Below are 22,624 nucleotides of genomic sequence, written 5' to 3'. Positions count from 1 at the left end.
TTGGGCGCAGCGCCGGCCACCCAGGACCCACCCCCCATCCCGCCTCTCTGCCGGGGCTATAAAGGGGCGGGCTGGACGGGGCGCGCTGAGTCTCGCAGCGCCGCCGGTAGTCGGAAGCTGGGTGCAAAGGCAGCGCTCCTAACGCCCCGGAAAGATGCAGGCGCCGCCTGGCGGAAAGAGCCCCCAGCACGCCAAGAAGAAGGTAAAGGCCCCGGGACTCGCGCTGGCCTAGGAGTCGCTGAAAGCGCAGGAAGTCCCCAGTCCGTGCCACGTGCAGGCGCCCTGTAGCCGCTGGGGGGACTGGAGCGGTCGGCCCGGCAGCTCCGTTGGGGGTAGCAGCGTATGGCACCTCCAGCTGTCCTGTGATATGCCCCAAGGAGAAGAGGCCGCCAAAGCTCACGCTGCCGCTAAGGGTTTGAGCGCCTTCACTTGCAAAGTCTGGAGAGGCAGCGGCGTTAGAACAAATAAGATCGCTTCGCTGATCTACCATGGGCGGGCACCATCCCCTGCTCCCACTCGGGGCTGCTGCTAGTGCATGGCTGAGGAGGGGTGGGGGGGAAATAGAACCGTCATGCAAACTGAGTGGGGCTAAATCCTGCTCTGAGAACAGCAGCACGAGTCACCGCTCTGGCACCGCCACCTCCTTCCAGGCACAGACCCTTTCCTCCCAGGGCATGGGAGGAGAGCCCCAGAATTTGAGGCTGAGAAGCAGTTTCTATAGTTGGCAGGTTCAACAGGCATTGTCACCTTTAGTAACAAAATTTGCAGGCCTGCTCTTTCCGAGGACCGTGTTCTTCAACTTTTTTTCATTTGGAGACCTAAAAAATTTCAAACGTGGGTTGCACCCATTTGGAAATCTTAGCAATGTCTGCAGACCCCCCCACTCACAGTAGCATGGGTAGGAAATTTAAAAAGCCTTAGTTAGTTTTCCATGATGATTTTGCTGGGTGAAAGCCCCACACAGAGATTGAAAAAAAATTTTTTTTAAATAAAAATGTGGGTTTTGGGGGGCTGGGGTTTGGACCTCTGCAATTGGCTTCAGGAAAAACTGCCTTGAATTCATTTTTAACAGAATAATGGCTTACAAGTTCACATTAAAGAGTATGATTTGATTTAACTTATCACATTAAAACATAGTGTCCATATTTCATATTAACATGTACATGGTAGTTTGTAGTAGCTCGTAACTAATGCATGAGGTGATATGTACATTCACTGTTTCCTCCCCTTTAAAGTTTCAGCCCGCTCCTTCGTCATTAAACTTTTGAAGTGAACTCCCCCGGTGAAAGCTTCCTTGGCAGACCATGGAAACAGAGACCCAGATTATGATCTTCTACATCGGGGTGGGCAAAAAATGGGCCGCATCCTCCCCATCAGACCTTTTAATCTGGCCCTTGAGCTCCCGCTGGGAAGCGGAATTGGAGCGGGGTCAGGGGCTTGCCTCGTTCCACTCCGCAAGTGCAGCAGCTCCGCATGGCTCCCGGAAGCAGGAGCAGCCAGGGGGTTCCCCATGCTGCCCCTGCCTCAAGCACCAGCTCTGCAGCTCCCATTGGCCGGGAACCATGGCCAGTGGGACCTGCAGGGGTGGTGCCTGTAGATAGGGCAGAGCAGCATGGCCCTGCCTCCAGAGTGGGAAGAGGCCACTGTTTCCAGGAGCTGCTTCAGGTAAGTTCCGCCTGGATCCTGCACCCCTGAGTGCCCCCCACCCCGTGCCCCAACCCTGATTGACCTCCAAATCTTTGATCCCAGCCCACTGCACCCTCCTGCATGCCAAACCCCTCATCCCCAGCCCTAACTCAGAATCTGCACTCCCAGTCGGAGCCCTGCCCTTGTGCACCCCTTCCCCAGCCAAGAGCCCCCTCCATCCCAGCCCAGAGCACCCTCCTGCACCCCAAACCCCTCATCCCTAGCCCCACCTAAAGTCTGCACCCCACTCAGAGCCCTCATTCCCCCCTGTGCACCCGCATGCTCCCCAATCCCCTGCCCCAGCTGGCCCTTCATACAATTTCCATACCGAGGTATGGCCCTCAGTCCAAAAAGTTTGCCCACCCCTGTTCTACATGGCAGATTTACTCTTTTCTTGGCCAGGCCCATTCTAGGCACTCAGTTATTCATTTGCAAACAATAAACTTAACAAAGGCTCTGAACTTTTATAGTTACAACAGAAATTCACTAATGCACATTAATGACTGGGAAACACCTTCTGAGTTGCTGAATTTTGCAAGTTGAGGCCTGTTCCTGCTCACATTGAAATCAATGTCAAAACTTCCATTGCTGATGTTAGCTGGAGCAGTATCGGGCTCACAGTGCAAAAGCAAATCTCTTTTTAAACAGCAGGGACGCTGGATTATTCAATTTACTTTGTTCATTTATTTGGAAAATGTCATTTTAGTCTGAAATATTTATGCAAATAGTATGTAAATCAGTGTTCTTACAGTATAATTTGTAGAACAAAGTTAATGTGAGAGCTTACTCAGATCTCTGTCAAAGCTGTGCTGAGAAATAACTGGTCCTCTTCTTTGTACACAGTTTGAGATGTGTGGATTAGTGAAGTGCTAATTACAGAGGTTTTACTTTACACCTCTCAAAGAGAAAATCTATCAAAGGATGGAGACTAAAAAGTGGAAAAAGTCTTCTACCAAGGGCTTTCAAGCCACACACAACTGTACTTGCACAAAGCTTTCATTTTCCTCCTGAGCTCAGATACTACTGCATAAAACAATAAACTGTATTATGCCATCTGGAAAGGATAGATATGGAGGGTAATGTGGCTAGCCTTAACACGCCCATCACTGTGTAGTCACTGTGAAAATGTCTGGGGACACCTGATTTTTTTTTTTTTCTTCAATAAAATACAAACAAATATGAGATCCAAATGTGGAATCTAATATGTAGGGATATTGTGCAATTGTGGTACACTTATTAGAAGTCTTGGGGTACGTAAACCAATGAGAGGAATACGAGACATCTAATATTTTCAGATACAACCAGTACAACATTATCTTGCTCCAATATTGTTCATATTATAAAAAGAAAACTATACACATTTTCTTTGCACTATCTTACAATTCAAGACAAGAGGCAGGGAAAAACATGCAAAAGCTGAATTTTTTTGGAACCTGGCATCTTTTTAAACTTCTGGGCTATGCAAAATGGGCAAGATTCTCTTTGATTTTTACAAATGTGTGTGAACAAATCCAACCAAGTGAAAACAGCTTGCACAGAAAGCTAAAATGAGATATGTATGTCAGTGAAATGTTGCATGCATGCATGCTTTTTTAACTGTGGCATGATACCTTCATTGTATCATTTTGTATCACAAGTGTAGCATTTCCTAGGTGACCTTTTATCTCAGCTGAAGAGTAAATGAGTTACTAAAAAAGTCTGATGCACTAGTGTTTCTCTTCCAAAAGTTAACAAATCTTTTGGGAGCACTTAGGGCTTATAACGGGTGGGATTTTAACCATTTACTTTCACAGGAGCATGACAGGGCCCTTCACTTGTGATTTTTGGGAACAGTGCATTTTTCGGTTTTTAATAAAATTGTGATAATAGTCGGGAGCCTAGGTACTATATGTATGCTTATTATAATAAAATCCTACTTTTTTTGACAACTGACTTTCTGCCATTGATTAAGCCTGAAAGATGCTTTAAAGAAACAGAATAACATGACGCTGCTGCTGTTTGCAGTAGCCCCCAAATTATGCTTGGCTGTTCCCAAAAAACAAAGAATGACCAAGTCCCTATCTTGAAAAGTGTGTAGCCTACAAAACTACATAGCTACAGTCCATCAACCTTTCCTCCTTTATTATTCAGGGTATTCTAGAACGTCTAGATGCTGGAGAAATTGTGATTGGAGATGGAGGATTTGTGATAGCTCTTGAAAAGAGAGGTTATGTAAAAGCTGGACCTTGGACCCCAGAAGCTGCAGTAGAACACCCAGAAGCAGGTCAGTCTTCTGCCTCAAAGCATGAGGATTGAAAATTATAGCATAACAAGTGTAATGTAGATGCTATTTATGTACACAATCTTTTCTTAAAAACTAATAGTCCTTATAACATCCTGTGGCAGCATGTTCCACAAGCCAGTTTACAATAGGTAGAAAAGTATTTCCTTTGAGACATTTTAAATGTGGTGTCCTTAAACTGAATACAGGAAACAGGAGTGCCAGAGTAGCCTTCTCTATAACATTAGTTATTTTATAGACCTATTTCCTCACTCTAATCCTTCCAGTCTTCTTTGAGTCTCTTTCTTTATATGGAAGCTTTCTCACAGTGTCTTTTAACCAGGGCTTAAAACCATCTGACACTTGCAACTAATGTGCTGATAACCTATTTCTCATGTCTATAAGATGCTTATAACATTTATTAACACTTTATATGCTATTTATAAATATACTAATATGAAGTGTGAACATTTCCTCTTCTGTGCAGTGTGGTGCCTCCTCTGCACTGCTGACTTTTGCTCCTCCACCCTGCATGGTCATGTTACACAGAAAGTAGTGTGGAAAATGGAGGAAGCAGCTGGCTGGGCCAGTTGGTATGAGAACTGCTACAGAGTATCAAATCTCTCCTACCTTGTAAGGAAAGCACATAAGAGATGGAGGCCCTAGACAGGAGACAGGAAAGAAAAAAGAACTGAGGAAGAAAGTGGGAGCCTAGGAATAGAAGGAGAAGATGAGGACTAAGAAAAGGAGAACATGGGAGGGGGGAGATAGGCAGGGCAGGTGACAGGGAGGACAGGGTTTTATTTTATTTTTTGTAGGGGTGAGAAATGTTACCTGAGCAGAGATTAGAGAGTTCGGAAATGAGCCCTAAATGCCTACAATGTGAGATGTGTAAACAACTTAAAATGCTATCATGGTACTGAAACCCTTGCAAGATCTCTAATACTATTGCTTGGTCACATGTGTGAGGTCAGATTTTGTCCACCTGGTGGGTTGAAATGAAAAATGATTTGAATGAGTTTTATAATGACACTTTAAAAATAAAGCACATCTTTAGCTAATACATCTCAACTATGACTGCAAAGAACTTTTAAATTATTGTCAAAATTCCTGTAGTTGCTAGAGGCCCCAACCACGATGGGGTCTATTGTGCTAGTCACTGTACACCGAGGAAGAAACAATCACTGCCTTTAAAGAATTTACAATCTAAATAGACAAGACAGGCAAAGAAAGTAACATCCCACTTTTACAAAGAGATTTAAAAATGTACAGCGAGATTGTGACATGCCAGAAGTCACCTAGGAAATCTGTAGCCCAGCTGGGAATTATTGGGTGAAATTTGTTGGCCTTTGTTATGCAGGAGGTCAGACTAAATGATCGTGATGGTCCTTTCTGGCCTTAAAATTGATTAATTTTAATTAATTGAGAGGTTTCAGGCCCGTGTCTAAAACATAAGGCCATCCTTCCTTTCTAAATATTGACAAATTTAAGATCCTGCTTGGATCCTGGTTGTTTGGGATAGTCATCTAATTTGCATGTTTATGAATTTTTTTTATTAGTTCACCTGCATCACCAATTCCTTGATTTTTGTGAACTGTAGTCTGCTGGGGATGCCACAATCATAAGCAAAGAGCACTCGAAGCCTGTGGGGAGAGGTAGATAAAACAAGTCAAGCATTATTAAGGAGCTCTAAGAGAATGTGTGCTCTCTTATTGACCCAGACTCTTAGCAGAAGTTGGAACCCTTCAGGGAGATGCTATTTCAGCCTTGCTGACAGTCCATTGACCCATGGAGGATACAAAAGACATGGGAAAGGCTCCTGTGGTTAGCACAATTTAGGTTCTGGAGCTCATAGAATCCTAGAACATCAGGGTTGGAAGGGACCTCAGGAGGTCATCTAGTCCAACCCCCTGCTCAAAGCAGGACCGATACCCAGTTAAATCATCCCAGCCAGGGCTTTGTCAAGCCAGACCTTAAAAACTTCTAAGGAAGGAGATTCCACCACCTGCCTAGGTAACGCATTCCAGTGTTTCACCACCCTCCTAGTGAAGAAGTTTTTCCTAATATCCAACCTAAATCTCCCCCACTGCAACTTGAGACCATTACTCCTTGTCCTGTCATCTGCTAGCACTGAGAACAGTCTAGATCCATCCTCTTTGGAACCCCCTTTCAGGTAGTTGAAAGCAGCTATCAAATCCCCCCTCATTCTTCTCTTCCGTAGACTAAACAATCCCAGTTTCCTCAGCCTCTCCTCATAAGTCATGTGTTCCAGTCCCCTAATTATTTTTGTTGCCCTCCGCTGGACATTTTCCAATTTTTCCACATCCTTCTTGTTGTGTGGGGCCCAAAACTGGACACACTACACCAGATGAGGCCTCGCCAATGTCGAATAGAGGGGAACGATCACGTCCCTCGATCTGCTGGCAGTGGCCCTACTTATACATCCCAAAATGCTCAGCTGTACTAAGATAGCTGCAACTAAAGTTTCTAAGGCCAGAGAATGGTTGGCTGTATTCTTGTGATACTTTTTTTTTTTTTTTTTTAAAATAAAGTTAACACATATGTGCGCACGCTCACACACACAAACCCCTCAGAAGGGGGTGAGTCTTGAACATGTTTTGACCGTTTTAGAGTAGGGTACGATTTCTGCTGGCTCACAGGGGAACAGCACTAATTTTATCCTGTAACACAGGCACCAGCATACTATACTACAATGATGGGTATTACTGCACTAGAAGAGGGTGTGCTGTAGTGTCACACAGCAGAAACAGGATCCATAAGGAGAGCTAGCCAGAAATTGTTTAAAATTAGACAAAAATTGTGAAAATTGTAAAAAGCATTTTCAATTTTCTGACTAGCTGTATCAATGACCCTTTATGGAAAGTGGCTGATAGAAAAACAAACTAGTGGATCCTAAAAGTTTTCTGACGTAGCCCTTTGTTTAGAATGAATGACCTATTTTTAAAATTATAATTAAAAATAAATGCTGCTCACACCTGGAGTGTTTTTACTGCCTCTGTTCAAAGGATTTGAGATTGAAACTTGATACTGCTAGTTGATGCAGGATTTGAAGAACTTTTAGAACTCTGAAGCTGAGCATTAAGCTATGTTCCTGACTGGTTCTTGTGTAATAGCTGGTATAAGCAGTGTTCTGTTAGAGCAGCCTCCTGGGTTATTCCAGAGTGCGAGTGCAGGATTTTCTTTTTAATAAGAGTGGTCTGGTTTGTGTGCTCAGCACTGTCCTCTACTGAGTGGAATCAAACTTGACCATGTACATAGATATTCTACTCTCCTGAGGGCAGGAGTGCTACCACTGTACAAATAATAAATAGTATTAAGTTTGGGTAGAAAAGGGGGAATAGCAATTGCTGGCTGTAAGAGGATGGTGCTTGGCAGTACACTAACATTTTCACATAAAATATTGCTTTTATGCTTTTTAATTTCCAAGATTGATAGTTATTCCTGTGACAGGCTGGCTTGCCTGCCTGTGTGCTGGAGAGTTTGGGGCTAAGCCAGCCCTGATTACAAGATGAGCCCCACCTGAGAGGAATCAGGTGATTCTGATATGAAAGCCAGCAGGGAGCTGCAGAGAAAGGGTGGTAGAGAGAGTGGTAGAGGCTGTTTCACACAGGAAGCCTGGTGGTAAGCTGGGAAATGCTCAGGAAACAGAAACCAGAGAAGCTGTAGTTGGCTTGAAGACGCATCTCTAGGGAGCAAGACTGGTTCCTACAGAGACATTGAACTTGGACCCAGCTCTGGGAAAGAGGGCTAGGAACCCCCCAACTAAGGAAAGAGAGACACTAAACTGGGCTTGGGACCTGGAGTGCCAGTATGTGCCTGGGGACTGAATAAATTGGACCACAGGTGGAGAATATTCTAATTTTTCTTTAGACTGTGTGGAGTTTAAGGAGCCCTGTGAAAGAGGGAAAAGGGGCACTCAGGCAGCAATAAGTGGCCACAGTGCTACAACTACTATTTTGTTTTTCACAGGCTAGAGCAGTTCTCTTATCTTCAGTATTGACTAATTTCCTGGGCAGTTGCTGTGTTCCCTTTCTCACACCGATCTAAGGGCTGGTCTACACTAAAGCTGTAAGTCAATCTAAGTTACGTTACTTAGGTCAACTTACAGTGGTGTCTACACAACACTGTGTTGATGGGAGACACTCTCCCGCCGACTTATCTTATGTTTCTCAAGGAGGTGGAGTACAGAAGTCGATGGGAGAGCGCTCTGCCATCAACTTGGTGTGTCTTCACTGGACCTACTAAATTGACACCACTGCATCAATCACAGCAGTGCTGATTTAGCCAGAAGTGTAGACATGCCCTTAGTCTCATCTCTTTCCATACTTCCTCTTCCTTTTGCTGACATCTGCTTTCCTTTCCCATTCACTTTACCACCTTACAGCAATCCTGCTAAGTGACACTTTGTTACCCAGGATTTTCAGAACCCAAAGCAATGGTAACGTAACTGTTTCTCTCCAGGTGGTGTCAGGAATAAATCAGTGGGGACACAGTTCCTCTGTCTGATATATGATACAAACTAGAGTGTTTTTACCTAAAAGTACTTTTTTTTATTAGATCTTAAGCACACGCAAATATTGTCACAGTAGTTCAGAGCATCTTTAAACTTTATATTTACCAAAGTTAAGATGGCCTTGAGGAATCAACAGCTAGGCTTCTGGGGGGCCCCTCCTTCTGTCTAGCTGCTGGGGAACTTAGTTATCAGATCCTTGCCCAAAGAAGACTTCCTCAGACTGCTCCAAAGCACACTTTCTAATTAAACTTTTTATAAATTTTCTCCAGAGAAAGCCTATATCTCAAAATAGTCCCTGGTTGGCTGTTTCTAGGGAAATTGTTAGCCTATAACAATTCATTATTCTCCTTATCAGAAAAGCATTTCTAATTAGAAAAACAATAAAACTTACATGTCAGAAGTGCCTAAAACTGAGGTTGGCTGTCCAAATATTCCTTCTCTTTTCGGGGAACCTTAACTTCCTGTCCCAAACTCCCATTCTGATGACAAAACTGCAAACGTGCAGCTGCATGGCTTTGCCTCTCAGGGCCCTAAAACTATTTCTAGTTATGTGATGTTTGGGTTTCAGCTGCCAGTGGTTGAACATACAAAATGGCTGACTGCAGTGCTGTCAAGTTCTGAGGTACATGCAGAAACGTCAATTCGGGGGCTACAGATTGGGAGATCTGCAGTACAGCAAAAGATAGGCAAGGTGCCAAAGATTCAGTGAGTGAGCTTACTGGCAGAGTAAGTGTAGGGTAAAAGATCCTCCATGGTTGACTAGACAGATCACTGACAGTCTCAGCAGAGGCTGTTTGCCTGGCTAAGGAGACTGAATTATCTGCTTTCCCCTATAAATTGTCCCTCCAGGTTTAGAGGTAAATCAACAGAGAAGGTGGCAGTGTTTGCTGCAGATGCTGTACTTGCTCCAAAACTAAGTAGATGTCTTTTTACAATACCATTAATTCAGAACCTTTCCTAAGTTAACATAACCTAACCAATAAACATGTAACTGTGCAAGCAGGTGCTAAAATGGTAGCAACCATATCAAACTTTTTTTTGCCTTTTTTAATATCTTGCAGTTCGTCAGCTTCATCGGGAATTCCTCAGAGCTGGATCAGATGTTTTACAGACATTCACCTTTTATGCCAGCGAAGATAAATTAGAGAATAGGGGCAACTATGTAGCTGAGAAAATATCTGTGAGTAAAACACTGGTTTTAATGGTGATCTATGGAAAATGGACACTCTTCTCTGGTTTGAACACAGGTTTCTTTTTACAGCTTGTCAGAGTTAATTTAGTGATATTCAAGGGCATGGAAATAAAAATTCGAATCAAATGGGGGGGTGTGGCTTTTGATATCATAGTTTGAAGTGGTAGGAAGGACCTTGGGCTTACAATGGCAAAGGGGAAAAAAATCAAAACATGGGGAGTAGTGAGAAGAGGGGGAAAGAATACTGAGTCATATTTTTATTCAACTTAAAGAACTTAGTTTATCTGGAGTTATCTTACATGGGGTACATTAAGGACTGAATCCACAAACAGCAAGATCAGTGGTAACAGGGGATCCTTCAGCATCTGGAGAAAGGACCCAATCCTAGAAATTATGACGAATCCCAGAGAAAATATGTGGATAACAAATGAATGTGTGCTAAGAGCATATCCTCTACAACACAGCAATAACCAGTAGATCCAAAATATTGATTTTGGTCGTAAATCTTGCCCCCTCTTTAGGTGAAGAGGGGCCCTGACAGCAGAACTACTGTGATTGTGCTGCAGAGGGGAGAAGAAAGATACTGTGAGCCCCCAGGGTATAGGAGTGGGTGTGGACTCTAGCTCAGGGCTCTGCAAGAGCCCTGTATAGCAAGTCTTTTGGGAATGGAGGGTTTGCCACTGTGTGGTTCCTCTCATTCTTCTCCCTGTGAAGGGGGTCACATTGCCTGCTCAAGCCTTTGGTACGTGGAAAGGATTCTATGAGGGGAAGAAATTCCTCCCCTCATCCCTGTGGAGATCTCCATGCCCTGAGAAATTACTCAGGTTAGAATCATAGAATATCAGGGTTGGAAGGGACCTCAGGAAGTCATCTAGTCCAACCCCCTGCTCAAAGCAGGACCAATCCCCAACTAAATCATCCCAGCCAGGGCTTGGTCAAGCCTGACCTTAAAAATATCTAAGGAAGGAGATTCCACCACCTGCCTAGGTAACGCATTCCAGTGTTTCACCACCCTCCTAGTGAAAAAGTTTTTCCTAATATCCAACCTAAACCTCCCCCACTGCAACTTGAGACCATTACTCCTTGTTCTGTCATCAGCTACCACTGAGAACAGTCTAGATCCATCCTCTTTGGAACCCCCTTTCAGGTAGTTGAAAGCAGCTATCAAATCCCCCCCCCCTCATTCTTCTCTTCCGCAGACTAAACAATCCGGTTCCCTCAGCCTCTCCTCATAAGTCATGTGTTCCAGTCCCCTAATCATTTTTGTTGCCCTCCGCTGGACTCTTTCCAATTTTTCCACATCCTTCTTGCAGTGTGGGGCCCAAAACTGGACACAGTACTCCAGATGAGGCCTCACCAATGTCGAATAGAGGGGAATGATCACGTCCCTCGATCTGCTGGCAATGCCCCTACTTATACATTCTAAAATGGCCTTCTTGGCAACAAGGGCACACTGTTGACTCCTATCCAGCTTCTCGTCCTCTGTAACCCCTAGGTCCTTTTCTGCAGAACTGCTGCCGAGCCATTCGGTCCCTAGTCTGTAGCGGTGCGTGGGATTCTTCCGTCCTAAGTGCAGGACTCTGCACTTGTCCTTGTTGAACCTCATCAGATTTCTTTTGGCCTAATCCTCGAATTTGTCTAGGTCTCTCTGTATCCTATCCCTACCCTCCAGCGTATCTACCTCTCCTCCCAGTTTAGTGTCCTCTGCAAACTTGCTGAGGGTGCAAACCACACCATCCTCCAGATAATTTATGAAGATATTGAACAAAACCAGCACGAGGACTGACCCTTGGGGCACTCCGCTTGATACCGGCTGCCAACTAGACATGGAGCCATTGATTACTACCTGTTGAGCCTGACAATCTAGCCAACTTTCTATCCACCTTATAGTCCACTCATCCAGCCCATACTTCTTTAACTTGCTGGCAAAAATACTGTGGGAGACCGTGTCAAAAGCTTTGCTAAAGTCAAGGAACAACATGTTAACAGGTTAAGTGCTGGGGCAGCATTTGGGGCCTAATTAACAAATCAAGGTTATCCTAAAGCCTCTGCATGTATCAGAATGAGATACTTAGTTCTGCTCTTATACCACATCATCAGGTCTTGCCCACTTAGACTGTCATAACTTATATTCAGCCTGACTTCATACTTCCATCCAGTTAATGATAAATATGCTGAGCCTGATTCTACCCAGAAGATACAAAGAATTTCCAGTGGGATCTAAAAGAGTTGCTTATGTCCCAAAAGGGGGGGAAGCATTGAGCCTTGAGTCATTACTCATGTTGTGGCACTGTGCATTGTTTTGACAAGAAGATCCCAATGTGGGAGTGTCTCAAAACAGATTTCAGAGTAGCAGCTTATGCTCAAATAAACTGGTTAGTCTCTAAGGTGCCACAAGTACTCCCTCTCAAAACAGAGTGGCTATACATTACTCTATGATCAGAATGCCTTCAAATGACTTTTTCTAACATTGCTATAAACATTTTTCTTAAATTCTTCTATCCCCATTAACATTGGACCCATATTTACCTATGTTTTTATTAAGTCATTCAGATTGAAGTGATTGAGTTTGCATAAAGAGGATGAATGCTTTAGTCTATTTTTTTTTTTAACTTAAATCCCTGTTTCTGTTGGTTGGACATGCTTCCATACCTATAAGGAGAACCTTGCTGTTTGTTCAATCAATCCCAAATCATGACTTTTTAAACAAATTGTTGTTTTTCCACCCAGTTTAATCTGTTTTCACAAATTCTCTTTGCACTGCTAACTTGGGTGTATGGGGTACTTGGCTTTCAGTCTACATAAGTACTGATATCTGTTTTCGTTTATACACCAATTGTGATCGACCCAGGTCAGTTGGGTACAGCAGAGGAGTTGAAGGGAGATACAATGGCCACTGGATAAGCAGTTTTCTGTTCCCTGACTGACAGGAGCAGGGGCTGCTCCAGGCTAGGGTGGACACATGACTCCAATTAGCCTGCAAAGAGTCAGGTGAGGCTGTTAAACTAATGTGAACACCTGACTCTAAGGCCCCCTCTGATACTATAAAAGGGCCCACTCCAGTCTGGCTGAGGAGTGGAAGCATGGTTGAAGGGCTGGGTAAAGAAGACACTCTCAAGCCATTGGAACGGGAGCCCTAAGGTAAAGGTGAAGAAGGCATTGAGAGGGAAACAGGAGAGCTGTGGGGAAGCGGCCTAGGGAAATGTAGCAACTCTGGCAGTGGAAGGTCCGCTCCCAACAGCTGTTGCTATTAGGGTCCCTGGGCCGGAACCTGGAGTAGAGAGTGGGCCCAGGTTCCTCCCAACCTGCCCCTACAGAAACACCTCCTGGGAGGGGAAGACAGGCCCCTGTTAAGACAGGAGGCTAAACTGTTCTGGAATAAGCCCATAGGGACAACAGACTGTGCAAGTTCTCTCACCAACTTCCTTGCTGGCTTATGATGAAAAGCGCTCAGTAGACTGTACCTGGCCCCAGAGAAAGATGGGCTACCTAGAGGGTCACAGTGAGCCTCTGAGGCTAGCATAAACCACCTGGAAGCGCAGGACCCACGGGGACAGGGTCAGAGCTCTGCCACACCATATATTTAAATTTGTTGATTTATTATCTTTACAATGGGAAAATTAATGCTACACTAGTTAAAATTTATTTTGATTCTCACAGATGTATGTAAAAGATCCAGCTTAGTAATTTGAGTTTCCAAATTATAATATAACAACCACAGACAAGCAACACTTCTCAATTTATAAAAATATATATATAAACATATCCATATTAGGCTCTAAAGGTGGTCTTTTGAACTGTAAAAAAGAATCTGTTTAAAACCAAACAGTTGCTTATATAAGCATTATTTTAGAAGCAGAAAATTCATAGGAGGTTCTTTTATATGTGGCTATATAAAATATCTTGATGGAGGTGTTGTCTACATACTAACTACGTTTAATTATGGCTTGACTATGAGGGATCCAAAACATCTTAGTATGATGAAAATCTCTTGGAAATATGTTGTCTTTTTATATATAGTTAACTTACCAAAAAAACCCAACCAACCTTTAAATATCCGTACTGTGATGACTGGTGAGTAACCAGTCAGGTACTCAGTACAACAGGTTAACCAACAGACTTCTTAATGATCCATTGTGAGGTGTGAGAAACCAGATAGACTTGGTACTCTTTATTCTAGGGCCCTAAGCAGCTCCTCTGTGGGGGGGCCCCAGGCCTTTGTGCGGGGGCTGGCTTGGGCGGAAGGGGGGAACCACCCCCAAGCACTCACCTGCGGTGCGGCTGCGGCCAGGTCTCTGCACTTCCCACCACAGGTGACTGCAGCCCCGGCCCTGCTGCGGTGCTCAGGGGCATGGGGGAGGAGCAGGGGCTGGAGCAGCATGCAGCTGCGTAGGTGCCCCAAATTTCCTGGTGCCCTATGCCACTGCATACTTCGTGTATGGGTAAGGATGGCCCTGCATTAGTTGGTACTTTAAAATGTTTTAATGAAGCAAAGTCTAAAATTTTAAATTAGTTTTAGAAATGAACATGAAACTAATTATTGTTCCTAAGACTCATTTTTCTTCTGAAATGCAGGCATTTCTGTAGTAAATCAGTACTGATGTAGTCTGTTCTCATATTTTAGGGCCAGACTGTGAATGAAGCTGCTTGTGACATTGCAAAGGAAGTGGCTAAAGAAGGAGATGCTTTGGTAGGTGGAGGAGTCAGTCAGACACCATCATACCTGAGTGGCAAAGATGAAGCTGAGGTTAAAGCAATTTTTCGACAGCAGCTGGATGTCTTTGCCAAAAAAAATGTGGACTTCTTAATTGCAGAGGTAAATCCGACTGTAAAGAAACAAAGTGCCTTCAGTTGATGCAATTTACCAGCTGATCAAATTTCCTTAGAATTGAAGTCTCTAGTCAGTTTTTTGGGAATTAACGTATATGTTGATGCCTCCTTTAAAATTTGCTACTGTGCTCTTATGCAAATAGTAGCAGATATATTTTTCCAAATACAATACTGGCAGACATTGCAGTGTAGAGTGCAAGCGAGACCCTAACCTCAAATCTCTGTTCTGGTCTGTGCAGAAATGAAAGGGGAGGGTGATGGGGCTTTACCCCGCTTTTGCACCTCCCCATACTGTGTGTGCCTTCTCTGCTACCATCCTAAATTAGAGGAACCTTAAGACTGTTCTAACTTGCACTCTGCTACCCATGACCCTTGATGATAGCTGGATGCAGCAGTGCTCCAGGCATTGTCCCATTCCCCTGGCCACATTCCAGCACATCCTCTGAGGGGGACGATGTGGAACTGTCAGTTTTGTCCATCTAGGGAAGACTCTGTCAGCAACATTCCCTGCTGGGCAGGCCTGCTACCTTAAAAGCTCCTTTATGCTGCCAGACTGGTGTAAAGGGGCCATAGAACAAGGTAGAATGGAGAATTGAGCCCTTTGTCTTCATTTGCAGCTAAATCCAGAGAGGCACTAAGCACTTCCCAGTCCTGTTCACTTCAATTGAAGTGAAAGATCTTCATTAGTATTTGGCCCGTAATCCTTCAAATGATGCTGATGACAGTTCTTGGTATTCCTTGTGGAATTAGGATCTTTGATTATTCAGCGCCAGATTCTGGCCACACAGGAGCATAAGGAGGCATAACACCTTCCTCCTATCTCTGCTCCAGTGTAATATCCCCACATCTCCACTACAGGCGGAGGAAGGGTAAGCAGGGGTCATGCAGGCAAGTGGGAGTGAATGGAGACAAGGAATGGGCAGAGAACAGCAGAGCTGGTGAGATAGGAGGGTTAATAATCTGCTTCTGGCACTAACCAATAGCAAATGACCACCCACTTGGAGCAAGGGGAGAATAGGGAAGGAATCATGCCTCCGAGGCATAATTCCTTCTCTGGGGTGCTATGCGCAGCCATTTACACAGAACAAATTGTACAAACAGATCTAAATCCCAGTAACGGAGGCTGAGGGTCTGATTCTGTTAATCTTTACAGCAGTGTAAGTCAGGAGTAACTACTGGAGTCAATAGTTACGCCAATATAAATGAGGAGACTCAGGCCCTGAAATCTACCTGGGTGGGAGGGGTAGAGATTAAGAAGTGTGTAACACTTAGGCTGGGTCCTCATGCGCAAGAAAATTAGATTAGATTTACTTTCTTTCAGTATTTTGAACATGTTGAAGAAGCTGCATGGGCTGTTGAAACCTTAAAAGAATCTGGGAAGCCAGTCGCAGCTACCTTGTGCATTGGCCCAGAGGGAGACTTGCATGGTGTACCACCTGGAGAATGTGCTGTCCAACTGGTAAAGGCTGGTAAGAAATTTCCTCCCCCATATACTCCTTAAAAAAATATATTTATATATTTTTAGGAGTACAGTAACTCCTCGCTTAACATTGTAATTATGTGCCTGAAAAATGCAACTTTAAGCGAATCTAATTTCCCCATAAGAATTAGTGTAAAGGGGAGGTTGGGGTTTCCAGGGAAAAAATCTTCACCAGACAAGACTATATATTTTTATATAGTCTTTTGTCCAGTGAAAATTTTTTCCCTGGAAACGTAAGAGGTAGGGCGGTGTGTGTGTGTGTGTGTGTGTGTACTTATACTGTGGGGGGGACCATGCAGGATCTTAAGAGATTGTCTCTATCTCCTGTCCTGCCACTTGATTTTGCTCTGATTGGCTTGTGGTCGTACTGGTAGTGTAGAGGTTGAATGCTTTGCTTCCAAAGCACTCTGGCTAAGAATTTTAATTGCTATTACATCATTGCCCAGTTCCTGGAAAGCCGTGTAACTGGAAGGTTGTCTTCTTCACAGGTGCTTCTATTATTGGAGTGAACTGCCATTTTGATCCAGAGACTTGCCTGAGAACTGTGAAGCTCATGAAAGAAGGCTTGGAGGCCGCTAAACTGAAAGCACATCTGATGTCTCAGCCTCTTGCTTTCCATACCCCTGACTGTGGGAAGCAGGGCTTTATTGATCTTCCAGAATTTCCTTTTGGTAAGACCTAGACCTTTTTTAAATTAGTGATGTTTGGTAAAGAAAAAGCTGCAGTGGTATCCGTGCATGCAGTGGCATCAATCCGTATACTATTGTGCAGAATTTCAAATTAAGGAAAGTCAGAGCAGTTGATATTAACCAAAATGAATTTTAGAATTATAGAACTGTTGGGCTGGAAGGGATCTCAAAGTCCTCAAATCCAGCCCCCTGTACTGAGGCAGGACCAAGTAATCCTAGACCATCCCTGGCAGACGTTTGTCCAACCTGTTCTTAACCTCCAGTGATGAAGATTTCAGTCTCCTTTGGAAGCCTGTTTTAGAGCTTAACTGCCCTTTATAATTAGAAAGTTTTTCCTAATGTCTAACCTAAATCTCCCTTGCTGCAGACTAACCCCACTACTTTTTGTCCTACTTCTAGTGGACATGGAGAACAATTGATCAGAGTCCTTTTTTTTTTTTTTTTTTTTTTCTTTTCTATTTATAACAGCCCTTAACTTATTTGAAGACCTATCAAGTCTCTTTCCTCCCCCCCTCCCCCCCGCCCATCTTCATTTTTAAGGTTTTCTAAACCTTTTCTCACTTTGCTGCTCTCCTCTGGACTCTCTCCAGTTTGTCTACAGCCTTCCTAATATGGGGTGCCCAGAATTGGACATACTACTCCAGTTGAGGCCGCACAGGTACTGAGTAGAGCGGGACAGTTACCTCCTGTGTCTTACATACAATATTTCTGTTAATACCCCCAAGAATATTAGCCTTTTTAGCTACTGCATCATACTAACTCAAATTCAATTTGTGATCTACTATAACCCCCAGATCCTCTTTCACAGTACTGCCATCTAGTCACTTATTCCCCAATTTGTAGCTGCGCATCTAATATTTTCCTTCCTAAGAGAAATACTTTGCATTTATCTTTATTACATTTCATCTTCTTGAATTAAGACCAATCGCTCCAATTTATCAAGGTCATTTTGAATTCTAATCCTGTCCTCCAAAGTGCTTGCAACCCCTCCCAGCTTAGTGTCATCTGCAAATTTTATAAACCTACTCACTCAATTTATCAAAAATATTGAATAGTATCAGACGGAGGACTAACGCAATTGGAACCCATTAGATACATCCTCCCAGTTTGACAGCAAACCATTCGTAACAAGTCTTTGGGGACAGTTTTTCAACTTGTTGTGCACTCACCTTACAATAATCTCATCTAGACCACATTTCCCTAATTTTCTTATGTCAAAACCCTTACCAAAATCAAGATATATCACATTGACAGCTTAACTCTATCCATTAGACCAGTAACTTTGTCAAAGAAGGAAATTAGGTAGGTTGTGTCAAGAAAAAAATTATGCCAGATCTTGCTGGCTATTCTTTCTAACCCTCTTATTTTCTAGGTTATTACAAGTTGGTTGATAATTTATTCCAGTATCTTTCCAGGCATTGAAGTTAGACCACCTGATATATATAATGCCCTGGGTCCTCTTGGTTCCCCCTTTTAAAGATAGGTACTATGTTTGCCCTTCTCCAGGCTTCTGGGACCTCACCTGTCCTCCATGAATTCTCAAAGACCATCACTAATGGTTTCCAGATTGCTTCAGCTAGTTCCTAAAGGTTCCTAGGATGAATTTCATTAGGCCCTTCTGACTTCAATACATCTAACACGTCTAAGTAGACTTTTTAATCTATACTTTCCTTATCTTGGCTTGCGTTCCTTCCTCTTTATTAATACTAATTGTGTTGAGTATCTGGTCACCTTTTTAGTGAAGGCTGAAGCAGAATAGACATTAAACACTTCAGCCTTCTTGATGTCCTCAGCTATTAGCTCTCCTTCACTGCTAAGTAAAGGGACCTACACTTTCCTGTCTCTCCTCCTAAAGTATTAAAAGGTAATATGAAAAGATTCTTTTATGTCATTTGCTAGGTGTAACTCCTTTTGTGCCTCAGTCTTTCTGATTTTTGTATCTACATGCTTGTGCTATTCTTTTGTATTCCTCATTACTAATTTATGCATGTTTCCACTTTTTGTAGGATTCCTTCTTGATTTTTTTTCAGACCATTAAAAAGCTCCTTAATGGCTTTTAACTAGTCTTTTTTTTCCCTTTGTATAGCAATAGTTTGCAGTTGTGCCGTTTTAATATTGTCTCCTTGAGAAACTGCCAGCTCTCCTGAACTCCTGTTTCCCTTAGAATTCTTCCCATGGAGCCTTACCTGTCTTCTGAGTTGACAGTCTTTTTTTTAAGTTCATTGTCCTTATTCTGCTGCTCTCACTCCTTCCTTTTTTTCTTTAAAATCATTAAATCTAACATTTCATGATTTTTCATCCAAATTGCCTCCACCTTCTCTTCCTGATTTGGTGGCCTATGGCTGACCCTTATGATATCACCCCTAACTTTTTTTTTAAACCCCCTTTGTATTTACCCAGAGTCTCTCAACTGGTCTGCCTTACACCTCCACCTGGATCTCAGAACAAGTGTATATATTCTTGATGTATAATGCAACACCTCGTCCCTTTTTATCCTGCCTGTCCTTCCTGAACAAGCTATGCCTCTCTATGCCAATATCCCAGTCATGAGATTTATCCCACCCAGTCATAATTTATCTTATGTACTAATGCTTCAATGTAGGCACTACTTACACCGATGGGTAGGGTTCTCACATCAGCATAGGTAATCCACCTCCCCAAGAGGCAGTAGCTAGATCTACATTGGTTCAATGCGGCATTTCTGATCCCCTGCAAGTAACTTACGGTTGGGGGAGAAGGGAAGCATAGCTGTCTTCTCTTCCCCTCCAGGCAGCAGCAGAGGGGACAAAGGGTAGGATAGAGGCCATCTGCCACGTGGTAGGTGGAATTGAATGTCTATTGAGCCTGTTATCTGACAGAGCAGCTGGCCACATCTGCTGTTCCCTAGCTCACACTCAAAAAGCAGGTGAGAAGTGCAAGGGGCTATTGGTGTGTTTCACCCAGTTGCAGGTGAGTTGATAGCCTTTTGATATAGTAGATTAAAGTTATTGAAGTCTGTTTCCCCAGGCACAAAGTGGTTGGTTGTGTGTTTTTTTGTTTTGTTTTGTTTTTCTGAAGTGCAGGCATTAACACTGGGCTTCTTAAAGCACTGAGATGCTATTACTCCACATACATAGAAGCTGAGTAGAATTAAACACTCATACTATTTTAAGAGGTACTGGCATTTCTCAGTAAAGATCAATAAGAAATTAAATATGAATAAAGCCTGTATTTTAAGTGTGACCTCTGATTTACACTTAAATACCCACCTAGTAGCTGGCACTCGATTTAGGGCTTTGTCAGATTAGAATTTGGCAGGCTTTATCCCTCTGGAACAAGGAAACTTCTGGCAAGTATGCAACAGAGGAGCATTCCAACACCTAAAAGCTGAAATGTAATGAAATATTGTATCAGTAGCGTCCAGCCTGATTAACAGTGTTTAAATCTTTACTGCAATAGCCCAATTATGCCTGTGACATTGTACTTTTGCGAAATTAACTGTAGCTGAAAATGTAAAGCAATTTTACTAAATATCTGCTAAAACTAAGTATTACAGTTAAAGCTGACACATATCATTGTAGCTCTGGAGCCAAGAATTCTCACGAGATGGGATGTGCAAAAATATGCAAGAGAGGCCTATAACTTAGGGATTCGATACATTGGAGGCTGCTGTGGATTTGAGCCTTATCACATCAGAGCAATAGCTGAGGAGCTGGCCACTGAAAGAGGATTTTTGCCACCGGCTTCTGAGAAACATGGTAGCTGGGGTAATAACTTGAGCATGCATACCAAACCCTGGGTCAGAGCAAGGTATGTATAATAACTATAGTACTTCGCTTAAATGGCACATTAAATATGCTCCCTTCAGGTGGCTTTAGCAGTCTTTCTTCTTGGGCAGACTGGCCATGGAGAGGAGGAGAAGTCCCATTTGCCTTCCTTCCCACCCTTAAATAAGATTTACATAAGGTGGGAATCCTTTGTTTCCCAAACTTGACCCACCCCCTTTCCCTTCCAGTGGAAAGTTACAAGAAGTCCCAGATACTGTTTAGTATCAGGTGACAAGACCACCTGACTCAGTAGTATCACAGCATCCATGAGTCAGTGGCAGTATGGAGCGTCTGCAGGAAGGCCAAGTCTTTTCACAGTCCATTGTCCTTGCTGATGGACTATCCCCCTTGTCTGGCTTTTCAATTGTTGTACCTGAAATGTTAGCAGTGGGAGTCCCCCAAAGTAGCACAGTTGAAATACAGATACATAGTCAATATTCCTAACTTCAGATACAGAAATAATACAGGCATACACATTGGATAATCGCATTCAGTAAATTGAAAAGGAATACTTGTGGCACCTTAGAAGCTAAACAAAGCTCACGAAAGCTTATGCTCAAATAAATTTGTTAGTCTAAGGTACTACAAGTACTCCTTTTCTTTTTGCGGATACAGACTAACATGGCGGCTACTCTGAAACCTGTCATTTCAGTAAATTATAACCTTTCCAATTATATCTTAAAAGACCCATCTTCCATAAAGTACATCTCAGTTATGTCATATCATAAGCATATTTTCATAAAGAATATGGTGTGAAATGTCACAAATGCCTTATAGCATGTTAAAAAATAAATTCTTACGCTTTAATTTGTTTGCCCAATGGGTCTTCTCAGACTACTTTGAGGATTGGTCTTGATATTTGTGCCCACCCCCCCATTTGTTGTTGGTTAATACAATTCAGTGCATCTGTATTGGTTTTGGGAACATAAACTAGAGAGGCCCCTTAAAATGAAAGAATTGTAATGTGTTTTGGTTTGGATTAACATGAAAGTTATTCATAGCAACTTCTAAGATATAGAATTAATATAGACTACCATGCTAATACCTATTTGGTAAGTGGCTTAAAATGTTGCTTTAAAAGAATAGAAAACACTTCTTTTAACACCGCCAATCTTCATAAATTTCTTCCTGTATCCAGACCTCACATTGAGCTAAAACTTATGCAAATGAATTAAATCCACTGACTATTTTGATCTAGTTGTTAAAATATTTTAGACTGTTGTAACATTTCCTCAGCCTCATTCCTTAAAAATATTAAACATTTTTTCTTTCTTTAGGGCAAGAAAAGAGTACTGGGAGAATCTGTTGCCTGCTTCAGGCAGGCCATATTGTCCTTCAATGTCAAAACCAGATAACTGGGGAGTGACGAAAGGCACTGCAGAGCTGATGCAGCAGAAAGAAGCAACAACTGAACAACAGCTGAAGGAGCTCTTTAAGAAACAGACGTTCAAATCCAATATAGTAGCTTAAGTATTAGCCTGAAATATGTATGGAGAATTTCCAAATGTGTTTGCATCACATGAAATAACTTGTGAAGACAAATGTCCATGTATCCATTTATATGTAATGGAAGAAGCTAAATGCAGACAGAATTTGATTGCAAATGAGATCAAATCTTAATAAAACACATTTCTGTAAGACTGCTAGTGCTTATTCCTTCACCCACTTACTTCCCTCGTCATTCTCACATGAACAGAGAGCAACAATACCCGAAGACCAAAGGTGCAAACTATTAAATGTTTATTGGAGTGAACTACCAGCAAGCAATGATTAAAATTTTCTTCCTCAGTGTCCCCCTTCCCAGCTCTAATGCCACAGAGCCTTGCCTGTGTCCCTGTCCCATTCCTCCCTGCTTAGCAAAACATGATTCCAATTCCCCACCTGCATTTCCTGTTCCCATTTTTCCCCTCCCCTTACTTCCTGATTGACTACAGACTATATAGTAAAATTTGAGTTCTGCTTAGCCATACCTTAACCAATCTTAACCTATTGTAACACGATTATCTAACCAATTATCCTACCACCTTAATTGTTTCTGTCTGCTGTATAATTAATTTTGTTGGGTGTAAACCAATCACAACCAGACAGATTATACAGACAAACAATAGGGAAATGGGGATTATAGTGATAGAACAACAAAGAAATAA

At 42.8% G+C, this 22,624-nt stretch overlaps 1 protein-coding gene across 1 annotated transcript; it reads left to right on the top strand.

Moving 5' to 3' along the window:
• Positions 1-60: 60 nt before the first annotated feature.
• LOC141987385 (betaine--homocysteine S-methyltransferase 1) lies at positions 61-22,101 on the top strand. Its single transcript, XM_074952673.1, has 8 exons — positions 61-202; positions 3,817-3,949; positions 9,542-9,660; positions 14,297-14,488; positions 15,824-15,971; positions 16,471-16,653; positions 20,232-20,460; positions 21,755-22,101. The coding sequence occupies exons 1-8, from the start codon at positions 155-157 to the stop codon at positions 21,945-21,947; spliced, it is 1,245 nt and encodes a 414-aa protein (XP_074808774.1). The 5' UTR covers positions 61-154; the 3' UTR covers positions 21,948-22,101.
• The last annotated feature ends 523 nt before the right edge of the window (positions 22,102-22,624 follow it).

Source organism: Natator depressus, chromosome 5 (genome assembly GCF_965152275.1).
Source record: "Natator depressus isolate rNatDep1 chromosome 5, rNatDep2.hap1, whole genome shotgun sequence".
In the NCBI taxonomy this organism is placed as follows: Eukaryota; Metazoa; Chordata; order Testudines; family Cheloniidae; genus Natator; species Natator depressus.
Note: the sequence above shows the minus strand (reverse complement) of the source record. Positions and strands in the feature narration are given on the sequence as shown.

Coding starts and splice junctions, on each gene's coding strand:
- LOC141987385 (XM_074952673.1), top strand. CDS start 155: ATGCAGGCGCCGCCTGGCGGAAAGAGCCCCCAGCACGCCAAGAAGAAG. Junction 3,950..9,541: donor AGTAGAACACCCAGAAGCAG/GTCAGTCTTCTG, acceptor AATATCTTGCAG/TTCGTCAGCTTCATCGGGAA. Junction 20,461..21,754: donor AAACCCTGGGTCAGAGCAAG/GTATGTATAATA, acceptor TTCTTTCTTTAG/GGCAAGAAAAGAGTACTGGG.